This window comes from Typha latifolia, chromosome 6 (assembly GCF_019914945.1).
Source record: "Typha latifolia isolate L0001 chromosome 6, TyphaL0001v2, whole genome shotgun sequence".
NCBI classification, from domain to species: domain Eukaryota; kingdom Viridiplantae; phylum Streptophyta; class Magnoliopsida; order Poales; family Typhaceae; genus Typha; species Typha latifolia.
Window position 1 is genome coordinate 3,870,653 of NC_133091.1, and position 19,137 is coordinate 3,889,789.

The 19,137-nt window shown below is 37.8% G+C and overlaps 2 protein-coding genes across 6 annotated transcripts; both read left to right on the forward strand.

Moving 5' to 3' along the window:
- The first annotated feature begins 126 nt into the window (after positions 1–126).
- On the forward strand, positions 127–11,118 carry LOC140790417 (DEAD-box ATP-dependent RNA helicase 40-like). Of its 3 annotated transcripts, XM_073140494.1 has the most exons (9): positions 153–291; positions 1,078–1,153; positions 1,279–2,603; positions 3,025–3,231; positions 3,769–3,837; positions 4,383–4,652; positions 5,200–5,550; positions 9,162–9,439; positions 9,710–11,118. In XM_073140494.1, exons 3-9 carry the CDS (start codon positions 1,332–1,334, stop codon positions 10,782–10,784), a joined length of 3,522 nt encoding a protein of 1,173 aa, XP_072996595.1. In that variant the 5' UTR covers positions 153–291; positions 1,078–1,153; positions 1,279–1,331; the 3' UTR covers positions 10,785–11,118. The 3 variants fall into 3 exon arrangements, with proteins under 3 accessions (XP_072996593.1, XP_072996595.1, XP_072996596.1); XM_073140492.1 differs by lacking the exon at positions 1,078–1,153 and having other exon boundaries at positions 127–291; XM_073140495.1 differs by lacking the exon at positions 153–291 and having other exon boundaries at positions 1,090–1,153; positions 1,243–2,603.
- Positions 11,119–12,721: 1,603 nt separating this feature from the next.
- Positions 12,722–15,401, forward strand: LOC140790418 (GDSL esterase/lipase At1g09390-like). 3 transcript variants are annotated; one of them, XM_073140496.1, is made up of 5 exons: positions 12,722–13,100; positions 13,667–13,858; positions 14,061–14,224; positions 14,445–14,715; positions 14,812–15,401. In XM_073140496.1, the coding sequence occupies exons 1-5, from the start codon at positions 12,845–12,847 to the stop codon at positions 15,042–15,044; spliced, it is 1,116 nt and encodes a 371-aa protein (XP_072996597.1). In that variant the 5' UTR covers positions 12,722–12,844; the 3' UTR covers positions 15,045–15,401. The 3 variants fall into 3 exon arrangements, with proteins under 3 accessions (XP_072996597.1, XP_072996598.1, XP_072996599.1); XM_073140497.1 differs by having other exon boundaries at positions 14,064–14,224; XM_073140498.1 differs by having other exon boundaries at positions 12,743–13,100; positions 13,667–13,852.
- Positions 15,402–19,137: the final 3,736 nt, after the last annotated feature.

A 19,137-nucleotide genomic window follows, 5' to 3' on the forward strand; every position in this document is an offset into this window, starting at 1 on the left:
AACTGTACACGGAGCACCTTTTTTGAAAGCTAAGGTAAATCGCCGTCAGTTTCGCCGTTATAAAGTACCCCAAACAATTAGCCAGACACATGTGCAACGCATGTGCGGAGCTGTCGCGCTAAATAGAACCGAGGTGAAAGGGGGGCTAGGGTTTTATTTCTCTTTTATTTCATCTTATTTATTCGATTCTCTCAGTACAAAGGAGAGGCGAGGGCGGGGAGCTTCACCTCGTCATTCTCCTCCTCCTCCTTTCCCAAATCCCGCTCCATCCCCTTCCAATCTGCGACGGAGGTGAGATCTCAAGCGTTCTTCTCCTTCTCTTTCGATCTCTGCGAGCTTTGTCGAGGGGTTCTTTACGCGATGTTGAGGTTTTTGCGCCGAGTTCTCATTCTCGGAGCCGAAATATAACATTTTGGAGTCGGGAATGTTGGCTTTAGGTCTTGGGGGCTCATTTGATGCTTTTCTTTTGGAACACCTAGGCTTTCGTTTCATGGTTCCTAGGGTTTTCGTACTTTTGAAGTTCTGGCACTAATATCTCGGTGTTTGTTTTGGATATCGTAATTGGCAGTCTTCGTTTTGGGGGTGAAATGAATGCTAGTTGGATATTAGGCGATTGATTGCTGAGTATTTATAAGTTCTTACCGCTCTTCTAGCTCTTTTTGTTGTTTTGTTTTTGACAAACTGGTCGCAGTCCCAGAGCTTTTTTTTTGTTAGAACTTTTTAGCTTGTATTGTCTCTGAGACTGAGGTTAGTTCCTAGATCTTAGGGTTACTGATATATAAAATGATTTACTACTGGCAAACTTACTAAGGTAGAAGAACCGTATGTGTTGGGAATTTTGTTGGTTTATTATTTCAATTTCCTTTTTCTCTTTTGAGTTTTTGATGCAATTAGGTTCTGCAATATCTGTTGCGCAGGTGATTTCTGGAATTCCGAATTTGTAGATCTAGCAGTAGAAAATGAATGCCTTCTTTATCAAATTGTCCTATGTTTGACAATCTTTTATAAGGTATTTGCACACTTGCACTCTATGAAGTTGTGCGTAGTTTCTTAATCAAGGTTGTTTTAAATATCTAGGTTACTAAGGCTACTGGCAATGAGAAAATTCTAAGGCCTCCGGAAAATGGCAATAAACATAGCTTGAGTCTTTCAGGTTTTGCGATGTGAATGTTTATGTGGTTATCTTTTTATTTTGTATGTCACATTTGTGGATTAGAAATATATCTAATATTGTGTTTTTAGGTCTTGAGCTGACTGGTGAAAAACTTTTCTACTCAGGGCGAATTGTTGCATATTTTATAGAAGTTGGGGCTACATCTGTGGACGTGGTAATGGCGGAGGCGGCCCAAGATTCACTGGGCCCGCGTTATGCTCCTGAGGACCCAACACTACCAAAGCCCTGGAAAGGGCTAATTGATGGGAGCACGGGTCTCTTGTACTATTGGAACCCTGAAACAAACATTACTCAGTATGAGAGACCAGCTGGCTTAGCTCCTCCTCTGCCGCCTGGTCCTCCTCCCTCAGCAACGATGCCGAAGCTTGCCCCTATACCAGCAGCACGTACTGTATCTCAGAACACCATGTTACAACAACACAGCAACCAAATAGTTCAAGCTGGACAAGAAATGCAGCAACCAAGCCAGGCCAATCATCTACTGCAGCAGCAACAGCAGTTGGGCCAGCAATCACCTCTTGAGAAGGCGTCTCAGCAAATGCCGCTTCAGCAAGCCCAGCAAATGCCTTATCAGCAACAACAGCACTTACCAAATCAGCAGCAGCACCAACAGTTCCAGCAAATGCCATACCAGCAGGTTCCTTATCTGCAAGGGCAGCTAATGCCGCGGCCTCAGTCTCAGCAACCACATGGTTTACAGTTTTCATATCAGATTGCCCAACAGTCACAAATGCCACAAGTTCCGTATCATCAGGGGCAGCAGCAAGGACCACAATTTCCTCTGCATCAGCAGCAACAGGAGTCACAGAACATGAATCAACAAGTCCAGCTGTCACAACCATCACAAACTCAGCATCCTCAGGGTTTTCAGTTTACTCCTCAGCAAGCCCAACTACAACAAGGACTACAAACCCCTCATCAACAAGCGCAACAACCTCACAATACACATGCTGGAATCCAACAGGGCCAGCAGTTGCAGGGGCAACAAGTCAGGTTCCCAAAGGTGGATGATGTGACAAGTCAAGAAGGAAAGCAGGCTGGTCTCTCTTTCCCCCTGGTTCAGCAGAGTGGCTTGGGATCTTCTAATCATCAACCGCCAGGTGTTCCTCTTAATATTTCGTCAATAGGAGGTCGTCAACTGCAGCAACAGCTTGATGGGTCATCCCCTGTTAATGTGTCACATATGGGTTCATCTGTTGAACCGCAGCATGCTGGAACTGACACAAGCTATCGGCAGCCACAGATAGGTTTGACAGTTTCAAATCAGCTGGTTCACTCACCAGTTCGCCCTCCGATGGGTTTGAAAATGAGTTATGATGAAGATCTGATTGAAAGAAAAGGAAATATTTCTTCCAGCAGGATTGAAGGCTCAAAAATGCTACCGCAGCTCTCAAAACATGCTGCTCTCCCCTCTACACAAAATCAGCTGGTACTTCCTTTAGTTAGCTTTATATCTTCTTTTGTGGAATGTTCTTAATCAATTAGAGGTGATATCTATCAGTAGTAGGAATACCAAGCTACTACTGGAGTAAAAACATCAAGGACACATTAAGGGTTGTGGAAGTAACATTTGATACTTTAATTCGTATCGGTTGGGATGATTAAAAGAACTTCTGCAACTTGACTATTTGAAAATATAAATATTGCTTATTTCCCATTGCAGTTAATTTTCTCTCTATATGTCTGAGTGTAGGAGTGAGTCTTGCCTTCTTTTTTTCCCTCTCGTCCTCCTTTTCCTATTTCTGCTGAGAATCATTTCCCTTGTTACTAATGATCCTATTTCTGCTGAGAATCATTTCCCTTGTTACTAATGAATAATATCTACTGTTTGTGATATTGTGTTGTTCCAGGATATCAGGAGCGCCCCCCCTTTTACTCCACCAGGTCATATGGGTGGTATGAACATATCAGCTCAATCTATGCCAAGCTTGTACAACCATGCTGCCTTCCCCAATGCAGCTCACTTGAGGCCACCTTCAAGAATGTCCGGTCCATCTGATTTTCCAGATACCTCTGCAGCTGATGCATATCGCCAACACCATGAAGTCTCAGCAATGGTGAGATTTCATGTAACAATAGTTTTGCATGTATTGGATAATTACTGGTTTGATAACTTCACTATGGCATGGAAGGTACTCTCCATTGCTGTTCATCTTCATGTTGGTTGTGACTTTTGGTCACCTCATATGGCTAGTATTACACGGTCCTACATCTAGACTCTGATGTGTATTGTTAATTATATATATCTCTTGATCAAATAATGAGAAGGGAATTCAAAAGAAGCATGATAGACTTGTGATACAAAAGATTTACTTATTATGGGCTATGGCTTATAGTTCTCAATTCTCATGCAAATAGTGAATGAATATTTACAACTTCTTTATCCTTTTATATCTTATCTTTGACTTCCTTGTTTTACATCATAACTGGTATATTTATTATTGGTTGATAAATGCTAATGGAACTTAAGAAGATTATTATGCTATTTGTGAGTCTTCGTCTTTGGCAGTTCTTATATGACTGCTTTCCTAATTTTCTTTTGCCTGATCTCAGTTGTATTACATGTTATGATATTTCATGAAAACAATTGTCAGGGTGATAATGTACCTGCACCATTCATGACATTCGAGGCCACTGGCTTTCCTCCAGAAATTTTGAGAGAGGTAATTATTCCTTATATGGCTAGCTTCTGAGGATGCATTATTGAATCATTTCTTCATCTTCCTTTCTTTCTTTAGCTTCTGAGGAACCATTATTGGGTTATTTCTTTATCTTCCATTCTTTCTTTTAGAAAAAATAATTGGTAGAAATATTAGTCTGTTGTCATAATTGCAGCTTGTGATATTGCTCTTTAGAGTGGCATATGTCATATGCTGTGATTCTGAATACCCTAATTCCACATCTAGTGCCCTGCAGCTGGGTGCTGCAGTCATAAACTTGGGCCTTTTCTGCTGACAAGTATCAGGAGGATGGACTTTCTTCCAGATTATATTATATGGCTGAGGCTTCCTGCTTTTTGTCACTTCCACTAACTCTTGAGTCTCTGAAGATCCCCTTCTTGCTGCCTTGAGTTGCTTCAGTAAGCAACCATGCTCACTTAGGGTGTTCTTCAGTATTTCCTTTAAAACCTGACTGATAATTTTGTCCTTTTACCAGTTCATGATTTCATCCACTTCATTTATGATGTTTACTCTCTATGCTGTTGCAGTTGCATTTGGCTGGCTTCTTGACTCCCACTCCAATACAAGCACAAACGTGGCCTGTTGCACTACAGAACAGAGACATAGTGGCCATTGCCAAAACTGGGTCAGGGAAAACACTGGGATACCTTATTCCTGCATTTATGCATTTGAGACGATGTCGGAATAATCCTCAGATAGGGCCAACAGTTTTGGTTTTGGCTCCAACTCGTGAGCTTGCTTCACAAATACAAGATGAGACAATTAAGTTTGGTCGCTCTTCAAGGATTTCTTGTACAGTAAGTTTTTTGTGCTGTTCGTTGTGTTTGTACGTTGTACATTTTCTTATGCTGTTAGGCATATCATCACTTATGGGAGATTGTGCTTGTTTGTGTACATACTCTTATGCTGTTACATCTTACTTACGGATATTCAAAGCTTAGTATGTTGGATGGAATATTTTTTAATTCCTGACTGTCTATAACCTTTTTAACCTATTCTCAGTACTGTGATGTGTGCCACCTATATTTTTAAGTGCCTTGCAGTTGCAAATCTTTTAGGATTTTGGGTTGGCCTCTTTTTATGGGAGAATGGAAATAAATAGAAAGTCCTCAACTTTTGAGATGTGGGAATTTTGTTTTTTTGGGTTATAGTGTAAGCAAGAAATGTTACAACTGTGTTGCATTCGTTGCCTTTTGGAATGCTTGTGGATGTTCAACTTGAACTTATAACTTGGAAGATAACATGTCACATTGTAGTAGTTTTTCTTACACTTTTCTAGTTTTGATGATCCATATGGATTATGTATATTTATCCTTTTACCTTTTCCATTGTTCTTGTTTCCAGTGTTTATATGGTGGAGCTCCAAAGGGTCCTCAGCTTAGAGAAATTGAGCGAGGAGCTGATGTTGTTGTAGCAACACCTGGTCGGCTTAATGACATTCTTGAAATGAAGAAGATCAACTTCAGTCAAGTCTCTTTTCTTGTGCTAGATGAAGCAGACCGCATGCTTGACATGGGTTTTGAACCACAGATAAGAAAGATTGTGAACGAGATTCCTCCTCGCAGACAGACTCTGATGTACACAGCAACTTGGCCCAAGGAGGTGAGAAAAATAGCTGCAGATCTACTAAGAAATCCTGTCCAGGTGAACATTGGCAGCATCAATGAGCTTGCTGCAAACAAATCCATCACACAGGTACATGAGAACCTATATGTTTTAACTTCATGCTATATCTTTTTTCTCATTTAATAAAATATACCTATTCTGAATGTGATTCTGATGTTTTCTTCTCTAACCTGCAACCTTTGATAAGTTGATATCAGTGAATGTTATCTAGTTTGTCATTGGTAGGAAGCTTCAATGTTTATGCATTGCAACAGGGGTAATTTTTCATTCATTTGTAGGTTGTTGTATTCCAATACTATTAATTAGGTGATCCTTGTTCTTTAGATCTAGTACTATTTGATCAATATTACTTTTAAAATAGATTTCTTGTGAAGACTTCCTTTAGATCATGAATTCAGACAGAACTACACAATTTCCACCTTACTATTTATCACAACTATCTTTTATTCTTTTTTTTTCTTATTGGACTCCGGTTCAATCCGGAGTAAATTTTCCATCTTTTCTGCCTTGTTGATTATATGTAATTTTGAAACCAAAGTGTATAGATTTTAGAAAGTCAGAAGGATGTATTATATTGGGATAAAAGTATGGCTTTTGTATTCTGCGATATGGATGATAATTTTTAGGTAGAATATGCATTATTAAGATCATGCAATGTGTATGACAAGTGATCTTTGAAATTTCAAGGTTCATAGGTTCACAGCTCTTCAAAGAGATTGATTTGTTGACTTTGACTTGCAGCTGCATACAATGGACCTTGCCAAATTGACTTTCTTTTTTCATAATTTTGATGCAAGATGTTGAAGGAGAACAATTAGATTTTTACTTAACAACTCCATATGAATATTATTTTTTTATCAAGCCTTGTCGTGAGCATTGTCTATTCTTACTTCAAATCTGGCAAGATGGCATAGTTGTATCATTTTGCTTAACTGCATGTGTTGATCTTAAGAACATTTTATGTGGCATAGCATGATGCAGTTGCCAATATATTAGGCTGTGTGCTACATGACAACATATTGTCAAGGTAATATTGCCACAAGTAAATGATTATCACCTGATAAACTGATCTTAAGGAGTTGGTCAAGACCTATTATTTAGTTAAACGAACAGTGCTATTACTATCTCAATTTGTGAGGACTATTTTATTTAGATAATGCATCAAGCTGCTACTATCTAGTATCTACATTATCATGTGTGTAAATCTGTTTTGGGGATATAATATGTCCATTTCTGCATTCTATGTTTAGCATGTTTTTTTACTTTTTAGTATGCTGGGAATGCAACAGTTAAATTATGGGCTATGTCCTATCAAATATTCTGCACTCAAATTGCTGGTGCAAGTATAAGTAAACATGCTAATATTAGTCAATTTGGTGAGATTATAATATTGTGATGGTGCTTGTCTCTGAAACAACATTTTGATTTATCAGATGTTGGCAAGCTTCTTTATTTGTGTATATTAGCATCTTTAAGTGTCTATAATACCATATGACAACAATGATTAACTTCCCGCTGCTTGTTAATTAGTTAGTTGACATTTAATATGAGATAAGGGTACGGTGTGAACTTGTAATATATTAGGAAATTCTATTGAATCAAGTGGCACTAGCAGGATACTTGTGATTGTGTAACAAACATGTCGTTGACCGCACAAGTGTAGATAATAGCATGTTTGAGTTCATTGATGAACAATTTATTTTAATGATTGGAGTTTCTTAGTTCATGGCTGACATGACATCTAATGGCTTCTTTGAAAAGAGTATTTTAATTATTTCAAGTTGTGTAGCAATTATTGCATTTACCACTTTGGATGAGGGCCAACTTTAAGGTGTCTGTGCTATTGTTTTACTTGGAAAAGATGAATGTGATCCTTTTTTGAGGAAGTGGAGGAAGAGTGTAGTTTTATCACAATAAATTGTGTTTGTATGGAGACCTCTTTTGTGTTTGAGCATATTTAAGTTTCAGGGAAATGATCTTAGTAATTTGGAGTTCGTTGATTATCGTAGATTTTACAAATGAAATGAAGTAGATGGTTTCAGCCTTTTGGTTTGATTGATTGGTTGTGGTTTTTGAAGCAAGTATGTTCTCTGTATCCTATTCCTTGCTTCAAGCCTATGTAAACAGTCCTGTTGGAACCAAAAGATAGAAAATTTGTTGTTTATGTGTTCAATATACTTTGTTGCCCTTTCTCTATTGATAATTAGAGGAGGTTATATTAAGTAGGGGGTTTGCCAGGCTTTTTAATACACTCTAATTTAAGAAGTTATATTGCGCTCATAGGAAAATTATAAAATTTTAGTGGTAGTCTCACGTGTTAGGATTCTTTTGACATTGGGTTTGATTGGATTTGGAGATCGATGCAAGTTATGGCCAAAAAGGTGAGGGAAGGTTGCAATGAGACTAAAATGGATTATTAGACGTTGCGACGATCATCGGAAGGTGGTGGATGATTGTAGGGTAGGGTGGCTCGTGAGTGGAGGTGTGGATTAGAGTTCGATATCTTGGAAGGATTCTAGGGTTAAGATCTACTTCTAGGAAAATAAATACAATCTAACGACTACGAATAAACAATAAATGCAAGATAAATAATTAACTAACTCAATACTCGTTCCACACACCATAACTAACCCATGACCACTCCTATTTATATGAGTATAATCATAGCGGTATTGGATCTAATTCGCTCAATTAGGCTTACAGCCGTTTTAAATTGAAATTAAAAGCAATAAACAAAATCAACCAACTAGGACTTGACTTGATTTCGTGGTAAGATCATAACAATCTATTACGCTTTTGATACCTTGTCCCTAAGGTGACTAATCCTTGTACTCGTAGAATTGATTGTGCTAATCAGTGGACTTAGGTTCATCATCCTCGAGTTCACCTAGGAACATGACGTGAGCTGGCCCTTGATCAGGGTAAAACAGTCATCGCAGTAAAAATACAAGGTTGCTGTTGTGAATTGAAGTTGTGATTAAGGTTGGTGGTGCAATTTTTTCACTTATTGATTTTTCTTATCTTTTTTTCCCTTCAAGGACATCCCGTCTTGTAGAGTTTAGCCACCTTTTGTGATGGATTTGTTAGGTTGCTCTAAACTGGGGACCGGTATGGAATGATTAAAGAAATAAAGCATGAGAACAAAGCATATTCACTAGTGATTATAAAGCCCCATCTATGTTAATTGACAATGTGCTTACAATGCTCCTCTCTGTATTCTAAATTTTAATTTTATTGGGACCTGTTTCAAATAATCAGGTAATTTCATGCTCTCTCCTTGGTGAATTCGTGGGCTTTGAGTTTGCTACCGGACAGTTTTTCTGTTGACTGATCACTATGATTCTTCCATTTGCATATGAAAGTTGCCTGTGTGGTATAATCGTGCTTGCTGCATGCTTTCATTTTAATTGTAATGCTGATATTATCTCATCCTTAATCCTTTGCAACCAAACTTCTATTCCTTTTTTGAGATTACTTCAGAAGCTAAAGGATTTTGATAAAGATGTTTGTCACCACTAAATCTCAGATTACAGAGCTTGCTATGATAGATATATTTCAAGGTGGAGCTGGTGGCTTAGATCTTGGCATTTCTAATTAGACGATGTCTTGTTAGACCATCTGCTTGTTTTTCTTTCCTATGTCTAAATTGCTTGAAGTTCGCTATTGATTGTGGTGTGCAGTATGTGGAGGTAGTTCCACCAATGGAGAAGCAAAGGCGCCTAGAGCAGATCCTTAGAAGTCAAGAACGTGGCTCGAAGATCATCATCTTCTGCTCAACGAAGAGACTATGCGATCAGCTTGCCCGCAGTATTGGCCGTACTTTTGGTGCTGCTGCCATCCATGGTGACAAATCTCAGGGTGAAAGGGATCATGTTTTGCATCAGTTTCGGACTGGCAGGTCTCCAATTCTAGTGGCCACAGATGTTGCTGCAAGGGGACTTGACATCAAAGATATTAGGTGAGTCTTTTGCTGGAACTTAGGTCCTATTAGGATTACTGGTAAAATCAATAGATCATCTTTACTCTTTTAAATTTCCTTCTTGAAACTGCTTCTGATCTTTTCATCTATTTCTGTTCATACTCTTTACATTATATTGTGAGCTACAAAATGAGTGTATTTTCAGTTTACTTCCTTAAAATTGTAAATCACTTTTAAGATAATACTTTCATTCTTCTTCTCTTTTCTCTTTGTTACTCGTCATGCAATTGCTTAAATGTCCTGTCCCAGGGTGGTGATCAATTACGACTTTCCAACTGGTGTTGAGGATTATGTGCATCGGATTGGACGAACTGGCAGGGCTGGGGCCACCGGAATATCTTATACATTCTTCTCTGAGCAAGATTGGAAGTATGCGGGTGATTTGATAAAAGTCCTTGAAGGTGCCAACCAACATGTTCCACCGGAGATTCGAGAGATGGCTGCACGTGGTGGGTCTGCCATCCCTAGACCACATGGTGGTGGGATGAACCGCTGGGATTCAGGTGGAGGTGGTGGTCGATGGGACTCTGGTGGTGGTCGGGGCATGAGAGATGGTCCTGGTTCTGGTGGCTTTGGTGGGAGGGATGGTTCTGGTCCTGGTGGATTTGGTGGGAGAAATGGTCCTCGTGGCTTTGGTGGCCGTGGTGGTAGGAATGACTTCTATGGTGGGCGTGGATCCAGGGGCCGTGGTTTTGGGGGCCCAGCAGGTCCTGTTGGCCGGGGTTGGCATGACCGGGGCCCGCATGATCGACACCCGAATTCTGATGGACGTGGCAGGTATGATGGCCGCAGGGGTTTTGTGGGGAGGACTAGGGATAGGAATTACAGCCGAAGTCCAGAGAGGGTTCGGACATGGGGTTATGATAGAAGCAGGAGCAGTAGCAGGGGTTCAAGTAGGAGCAGAAGCAGGAGCCGCAGCAGGAGCTGGTCACGTAGCCGAAGTCGAAGTCGAAGTCGGAGTCGGAGCCGCAGGAGCTGGAGCCGGAGTAGGAGCAGGAGCAGGTCAAGAAGTTATGACCGGCGTGAGGGGCCTCATGGACAGGATCACAAGAGCTCTTCACCAGCTGCAGCAGCAGCAGCTGATCCTGCTCTTGAGCCTCCTCCATTGTCTGGATTTGAAGATCCGCCGACGGTTGGCTTTGAACCTACTTCCGTACCTCTATCAGGTGATATGTCTCCAATGTCGCCTGGCCGAGGAAATGGATCATTGCCTAGGAATGAGCAAGCTGATCAATTTTTGGAGCCTGATAGTGCCGCCGTGCTTAGCATATCTGAACGCAGATCAATTCCAGAGCCGGATCAGCATCAAGAATCCAACGGTTAGTGGCATCTGTGAGTTTTGACATCACTTTGGATAGTAGACATTTTTGTCTGAGGGAAGGATTTCTGACCGGCAAGGGGCCAAGATTGTAGGACCCTTTGATGATTGATGAAGATGCCCTAAGCATTCTCCTTTTTCCTTTCCTTTCCTCACATAAATGGAACTTTGTATTCTGCCAGGGATCTCGATTGTTTTACTATGTTTCCAAAGGGTGGATGGTATTTACTATTCTTGTCTGTAGAACGTGAGTAGTCATCGATGTGAATTCTGTTAAGAGTTGTATAATTTGATTTGCTGATACACACTCTAATACGTAGTAAAGCATCCATTAACTCAACCTGTCTTTCTTTGCTTCTAAATCATTTTACCTCAATCAAAGGAAGTTCTTCTGTCGGAGTCGACAGTGTGCTTGTGTTCAGTTGTCCAACCATATCTGTAACGTATTTCACATACGTATCTCAGCATTGTATGAAAGATATGAGTCAGTTGCAGACTGCTAAAATTGGGGGTAAACTTTTTAATATCTGTAACGTATTTCTCCTAACAGTGTGCATAAGCAAATTTCATAAGCAATCTGCATGTACATGTCATTCTAATCTAGTGATATATATGCTGAATTTAATTACTTCTGTAAATGGTCGTGCTTGGATGGCTAAAAATCTCACGTTATGTCATGAGACACCGTTGAAGAATGAGTACTCTTTACAAATTCAAATCTATTTTGATCTTAGATTTCAGAGTGTTTAGCACGGAAAATCAATGTGTATTTCCCATTGTAGAATCGCTCAAAATTGCCATTTCTTTATTTTTAGGTATAGAAAGACACACATGTATTATATTTAATGCTAGTTTGTCATATCCCAAACAATAACTTTGTTTTCAAGAGAAGACAATATATTTCTCATATTCCACTATTGTTGTAGGGATGTTGTAAATATGCAGTGAATATGTGTTGTAGAAAATATAATAAATTTGCAAATAAATTGTCTAAATTCATTACAAATGTTGTAAATCATATAAAATTCTCTAAATTCGCAAATAATCACCACTGATAAACAATATATATCAAAGAAAATCAACTTAATCCATTAATAATTATTATAAATTTGCAAATAATTATATAAGTATATATACTCATTAATATGGTATTATTTTTCAGGCGAAATTTACATTTTACTCTCCTCCCTATGATTAGTTCTAAATTCACTTCACTTTACTACAGTTTTATTTATATCAGATTATCCCTTATAATTATATTCAAATTGAAACCTACTTCTTTTTATCACATTTGACAAAGTTATAAGTTGAATTAAAAAATATTTATTAAAAATAAAATTATAAATAATTAAATATGTTTTTTTCACACATCTAAAATAATATCAATAAGATGTCATATAACAAAGATGAAAAAAATATATACAAATATATATATATATATATATATATTTATCTTTTAAAATTCGATGAGTATTATTATACATATATTGGAAAACTTATCCAATTATAATTATAATTTTATCTTTAATGAGTATTTTAAATTTAAATGATTAATTAGTTAAATATGATTAAAAAAATAACAATTTCGGTTTGAATATAATAATAATAAAATAATATAATATAAATAAATTATGGGAATAAAGTGAAATTATTCTTAGTCACAAAGATCATGTAATAAAATTATAGTTTCCCATTTTTATTTTAAAATTTAATGACATCTGACAGTCAAGTACTTGCTCATGGGTGGTAAACAGGCAGGCCGCAGGCCGTTTGGCGCTTGCGTTCTCGTGATAACTCTTTGTAGATTGCATCAGGATCGCCTACAATTCCGACTACAGAGATTTCCCACTTTAGCCAATCAGATTCTGGAAGATGCGCACGCGTGACGCGTTCCAACATACTTGTCACAAAAACCAAGACAGTACACTGTGCTGAGTACTCTGATCCATTCTTCACCGTCTCTATCCATTTATCCCAGCAACATCAAGCAGAGGAAGTTATTAGAGAATAAAGATTTGAGATTGAGATTGAGAGAGAGAGAGAGAGGAGGAGGAGAAGATTGCGAGATGGGTAGTGGAAGAGGAGACGTTTGGGTTGCAATGCCGAGGTTTGTGTTGATATTTATAGTGGCGGCGGAGGTGGTAAGTGGTGGATGTAGTGGTGATGTTATGCCTGTGTTGTTTAACTTCGGCGACTCCAATTCCGATACGGGGGGGATCGCCGCCGGACTCGGATACCGTTTCCCGTTGCCCGACGGCCGCGTCTTCTTCGGGCGATCCACCGGCCGGCTCTGCGATGGCCGCCTCGTCATCGATTTCCTCTGTGAGTGTGTCCACTCGATCTTTTCTTCCCCCCGACATCGAGTTCATTTTTATTTTGCGTGGTAAACTCGGGCGGGAACGAGTATAAATTTTAGTAAAATTCTTTCAAGTATCCTCCTTGCAAATGGTGGAAAGGAGAAAGACAGAAAGAGAGGGCAGGGAATCTTTGTCAGGAAAAAGAAGAAGAATACACTGAGGATTTCTGTGATGGATTCATTACAAGAGTGATATTCCTTGTTCTACAAGTACGCCGAGGAAAGGGAGTTGATTCAAATATGTCAAAAAGAGGATATTTTGTAATAAGAAAAAAATATACGTTGTAATGTACACCCGAAAAAAATAAATCCTACATTGATTTCTCTTGTAACCCATAAGATTTCTGGTCTGCATAAACCGAAAACACGACTGTCGTTCAGGAATGTTGAATATTGTAAGCTGTGATTGTTAAAACTGCGATTTCGTGATGCTCCGAGGATGCCAAGTTCTTGCTAATTTGCCTTCTGTTACTGCATTTTGGTTGAAAATTGAGGAAATGGTGAATAATCTCTGTTTTTTGAGTTGTTTCAGGTGAAAGCTTGAAGACAAGTTACTTGAGCCCATACTTGGAGTCACTGGGTTCAGATTTTAGGAACGGAGCAAACTTCGCCATTGCCGGATCCAAGACATTACCAAGGGATCGTCCCTTTGCATTGGACATACAAGTGCAGCAGTTTCTTCATTTCAGATCACGATCCTTGGAGCTCATAACACATCGTATGGGTATATTATTTTCCCTTTTTCCGAGTGTCAACTAAAATTTTAATCATGCTTTGCAATTATTCATGTGTCCTGATGTGTTCATAGTCCTACATTTTCATTCATTGAAAATATATAATTGCTTCGCTGAATTATTCATACTAGCTAATTTCACTACTACTACAATGATAATTTAACATTGATAATAAAGTTTTCGTTAATATAGTAGGTTCAAGAAATTTGATAAGTGAAGAAGGGTTTCGGAGAGCACTGTACACAATTGACATAGGCCAGAATGATCTAGCTGATGCTATGTCTTCAATCTTGTCTTATGATCGAATAATTGGAACAATTCCAGCCTTCATTGCCGAGATAAGAGCAGCTATTATGGTAAGTTTTTTTATTCATTAGCAGAATAACTTCATTTAATTATGTTCTTTGTTCCATCTTTTAGCCCTATGTTTGATTCTTTTAGTTGGTGATATGCCATGCAATTCAGTGTGTGAGATCTTTTAATTACAGCCTCTTTATCCATTGTTCCCTTTATTGTCTTAATTTGTAAAATTCCTCTGGTTTATATGGGTTTTTCTTTCTTCCTGTCTGATTGCAGACTTTATATGGTATTGGTGGAAGAAAGTTTTGGATACACAATACTGGCCCCTTGGGGTGCTTGCCACAAAAGCTTGCTTTGCCACGTAAGGACGACAGTGATCTTGATAAAAATGGATGTCTCAAAGCATTCAATAGTGTTGCAATGGAATTCAATAATCAATTGAGCATTCTCTGCGATGAAATGAGCGCAGAGTTGAAGAATGCCACCATTGTCTACACTGATATCTATTCTATAAAGTATGATCTCATAGCTAATTACATTAAATATGGTAAGTTACAAGTTCATACTAAGTATGACCTGATAGCTGGTTATATGTTACGAATTTTGTGGAAACTTGTCATGGATTTCTGTTTCTCTTCTCCAGGCTTTGAGAAGCCATTGATGGCATGTTGTGGTTTTGGAGGAGCTCCATACAATTACAACCCAAACATAAGTTGTCTGAATTCAGGCTACCAAGCTTGTTTGGATGGCTCCAAGTACATAAGTTGGGATGGGGTTCATTACACTGAGGCTGCAAATGCCATTGTGGCCTCCAAAATACTCACTACTGAGTATTCAAAACCCAAACTTAATTTTGATTACTTCTGCAGAGACTGATTGCTCCAGAACTCAATGCATGATTGTGTTTTGAATAGAAGCAATTGTGGAAGAGTCGGAATGCAGAGAGTTTGCAAATAAGTAAGGATCACAGTGGTTTTACAGCTGTTCAAATTGACAGATAAGAATTATACCAAGAAGAATCACATAATTACTCCCTGTTGTTAGCTCTTGCTTTCTTTGCTTATAATGAAGCTCTTGTATCTTCATGCTACAACTCTTTAAAAGTTTCCATTTTGTTGCTACCTCTGGTCAACTTTAAAAGAGAACTAAAATATTGCTTTTGATGTGATTATTGGTGTATTTCTTAGAAACAGAAATACTACATTGGAACTAGAGTGTAGACTTATTTTACCACTCCTGTAAATTATGACATGTGATCTTCTGCCTCTTGGTGTCAGCTATGGACCTGAGATATCCATCCTGCATTTTATTCTGGGATTAAGTTTCACTTGGTTCATTAGAGACAGATGCATTAAAGATCTATAGCCAACCCCATATATTGGAAAAATTCATGAGTATTGCTGACAGAGGCTTTCTGTTGCATCAAGCCATCGTACATGATTCAGTGATCAGAGATCAGTCTAGATATTATATACAATATATATTTATAGAGTTGCACCAAGAAAGCGAAACTATATAATTTGTGTTAGAATATAAAAATATGAAACCACTATTATCTAATAGTTTAAAACTTTTAGAGCAGTTTGTGAGTTGACAAGGTTATCTATTAGCTTTATTTTTGTAGTTAGGAAATAGGAATATTCCAAGCAACATTTCTTGATAAGGTTAATCTGTTGATTTACCAACTTTACATACAGACTTTGGTATTATCACACCATTTTCCTTCTAATATGATGGAAGATGGACAGGAGAACCAATTTTTCATTGACATATTATGAACCTATTTATTGATAGTGAAGAAATGGTCAATTTAGTATAACTTCTCTGGAGAAGAAATCTGAGATAAATATGAGAAGTACATCTTCTAAGAGGATTCAATCATTTATGCTCTTGTGGGAAGAAATAGAAGAACTACCCATTTTTAGCACTAGATTTACTCTTGGACCTTTAGCTTGATGATGATCAAATTCTATGCCCATTCAAGTCAAACTTTAAATAGCCAGAATACAGGCCTAATGCAGCTTAACAAGAAAGCTAATGTACAAGTTTAAACTTCTAGTTTTGTTCTTTGCTTCTTTACTTCACCTCCATTAATTGATGAACTTAACTCTGTTGACAGATACTTTTCATTTGAAGTCAAATTAGACAATAAATTATAAAATCTGTTAATCATGTCCTTTGTTGGAGGTGCCCAAGGGAAGGCATTGTTGTGAACCTTAGGATTTTCTGTATGTTTAAATGTAAAGGCATTGGTAATGCCAACCAAGGTTCTAAGTATTAGTATTGGTGATTGGAGAAAATGATATGTATTGGTGTTTTTAGTTTTGGACTATTTTTTAATTACTTAAATTCTAAAAATTAATATAAAATAGATAATTTTATAAGTCGAGGAAAATAAAGATAAGAAAATTTAGATTATTCACATAAGATATTAACAACATAATATAATGAATGAAAATACTAAGAATAATACCAAATTCCGAAGGCATTTAATAAATACATGTGTTAATCGCCATCATCACTTAAGCAACAGAGATGGTAGAAGCCTCCTGTAGATGAGGCTAACAACCATCTTTGCAATAGATATGAGTGTAGGTGTGCTTAAATAAATACTAAAAAATGGTGGAGTGAAGGAAGAAAAAAATAGCAAAAAAGAAAAGGAAAAGAGAAAAACAGGAAGGAATTATAAAATGTGGCGCTCAAGACATTAAGAGATCAATATTGAACAAGGCCGATACAATCGATACTCGATACTAGATTGATACAGCTGATATTGGACCGATACAGGGCCAACCAAGGAAAAATTAGTTTCAGCCTTGATTTCAGATCGGTAAGTGTCGATACTGGTACATATCGACTGATAATTTGAACCATAATATCAACAATGGGACTTTATTATAATTTGTTTGATGAATTTGTTCACTTTTACAAGTATTTTAATCTAGAAGTGTAGCTGAGAAATGAAAGCCAACAGACTCAATCTTTAACACAATGCAGATTACTCTTAGTATGTTTCAGCTGTAAGAATCAGGACGCACAAATCTGAATCTTCAAGTGAAACTGGCAGTTAGCATCTGAGGAGTTGCAAAATTATTGTGTGTAGGTGTTGATAATCAGAACAAACCATCTCACTTTTTGTTCCATAGTTATGATTAATAAGTTCATAGTTCAGATTCGCATGTTACTTCTGTAAGCATACCTGATATAAATCAAATGGATCAGCAGTTTTTATGAGCTCTTGTGACAATACATTTCATGGAACTTTCTGTCTCTTGCATTTCTAGTAAGAATAAGAATTTCAGATCTCTGCGACCGGCAGCAATGAAGAGAATAGAATCAAGAAGAAGATAAGCTGGTTGGTTGCTAGTTAATTCTTCGTTTTCTCACTTCTGGTCTTTATCTATAATAACTTCAATCAGTTGGTCTGTGACTTCTTTTGCAGCTTAACCATTTACACCTATTCTTCCACGTTACATATGCAGCAATTCACGGGGTTGCAGGTATGATTGCTATTATTCATCTTTCTCTGAAAGGACAGTTGCCATGCTCTAATACTATCTCTACTCTGGACTCTGGAGGATACGCTGATATGATGTATAGGTTCTTAGTGGAGAGAATCACTCATGGCATAGCCTCCAGGCACACATTTTGACATGAAGCACTTGTTTTACTGACGTTTACGGTAAATCAAGAAAGTTTTCTAGTGCATCCTGTCAATGTAGATGACCACATATCATTTCAGACAAAGTGTTTCAGTGACTCAAATGTGCACCATCAATGTGCATGATGGTAACTGAGTTTTTAGTCTATAAAATTGCAAATGAAGGAAGGATTGCCACACCATAGGGATGAATCACCAGAATATGCCATAGGAGATCCAAGTAGAGGAAACATAAAAGAGAATTCTACAACTTTGATAGGGAATCCGACACATAGGTAGGCCCTCACTATCATAAGATTGGACACAGATCCTGCCTGGTCAATGGATCGATTGTCACAGTGATGAAACCCCCATAGTGAAGCTTTGGTAACATCAGAAATGATATAAGATGTAACGGGTAAAGGGAGAAACCCTTGTGCTAGACAACATCATTTTGCATCCATTAAGTTCTGACACAATGAGTGCATGCACAGGTTCGATTGAGCTTTCTAGTTCTACTCAGCATAAAAGGAGTCCTGTTAATCAGCTTACTTTGTCTGGTACTTTAACAGCTTTTAAGGGCTAACATAATGCTCTAGATTTGAGGTTCCTTTGCGAGTATTGCACGACTGCTGTAATCATATACCAGGCCATGGAGTGCCTTATAAAATTTATTTAAGTTGGATGATATACTACAACATTGTGATAAGTGGTGGCTCTGATGGTATTGATGATGATTAGTGCTAAAGTTCTTTAGTTTGCTCTCCTATTTTCGCATTGGTAGTTCTTATGCTTCACTAAACTGTATTAGTGTGAAGATATTGATGAAACCTTTTGCATGGCAAATGCGGCATGATATAAGAAATGCCATCAATTTAATTTCAAAGGATTTGCCGTCATAGACCACATCCAAAGGTAAGCTGATATTGCTACCTGACATGTTAACATCAATTACCAATAGAAATGATCTCATGACAGTATTGAAAGCACTGAAACAGTTTGAACCATATTCGTTTTAGTTTGCATGTTCCTAAACAGTGGCAGAACAATTGGGTGGTTGAATCATGGGGTTGGATGTTCTATCTACTCTTTGAAGGGTTGGTCTTTCTCTTCAGTGGTTGCATTGCTGGATATGTTTTTTAACTTTTTATGTTCTGCAGATTTTCTTCATTTTTCTTCAGATTTATACAAATGGGTCATCATACTCAAGTTTATATATTTCTCGCAAAGATGAGCAAGCTAAAGTTTAAAAGAGAAAGAAGGTATCTACACCAGATGATACTTTCTTTCATGTCACCAGATAATTTAAATTGCTATCATTTCCCACCA

What these genes read in the sequence shown, in the direction of transcription:
- LOC140790417 (XM_073140492.1), top strand. Translation starts at nt 1,332, where the DNA reads ATGGCGGAGGCGGCCCAAGATTCACTGGGCCCGCGTTATGCTCCTGAG. An exon ending in ACCATGAAGTCTCAGCAATG is followed by an intron (nt 3,232 to 3,768) that starts GTGAGATTTCAT and finishes AACAATTGTCAG; the next exon opens with GGTGATAATGTACCTGCACC. An exon ending in CTTGACATCAAAGATATTAG is followed by an intron (nt 9,440 to 9,709) that starts GTGAGTCTTTTG and finishes GTCCTGTCCCAG; the next exon opens with GGTGGTGATCAATTACGACT.
- LOC140790418 (XM_073140496.1), top strand. Translation starts at nt 12,845, where the DNA reads ATGGGTAGTGGAAGAGGAGACGTTTGGGTTGCAATGCCGAGGTTTGTG. An exon ending in CCTCGTCATCGATTTCCTCT is followed by an intron (nt 13,101 to 13,666) that starts GTGAGTGTGTCC and finishes GAGTTGTTTCAG; the next exon opens with GTGAAAGCTTGAAGACAAGT. An exon ending in AGCTAATTACATTAAATATG is followed by an intron (nt 14,716 to 14,811) that starts GTAAGTTACAAG and finishes TCTCTTCTCCAG; the next exon opens with GCTTTGAGAAGCCATTGATG.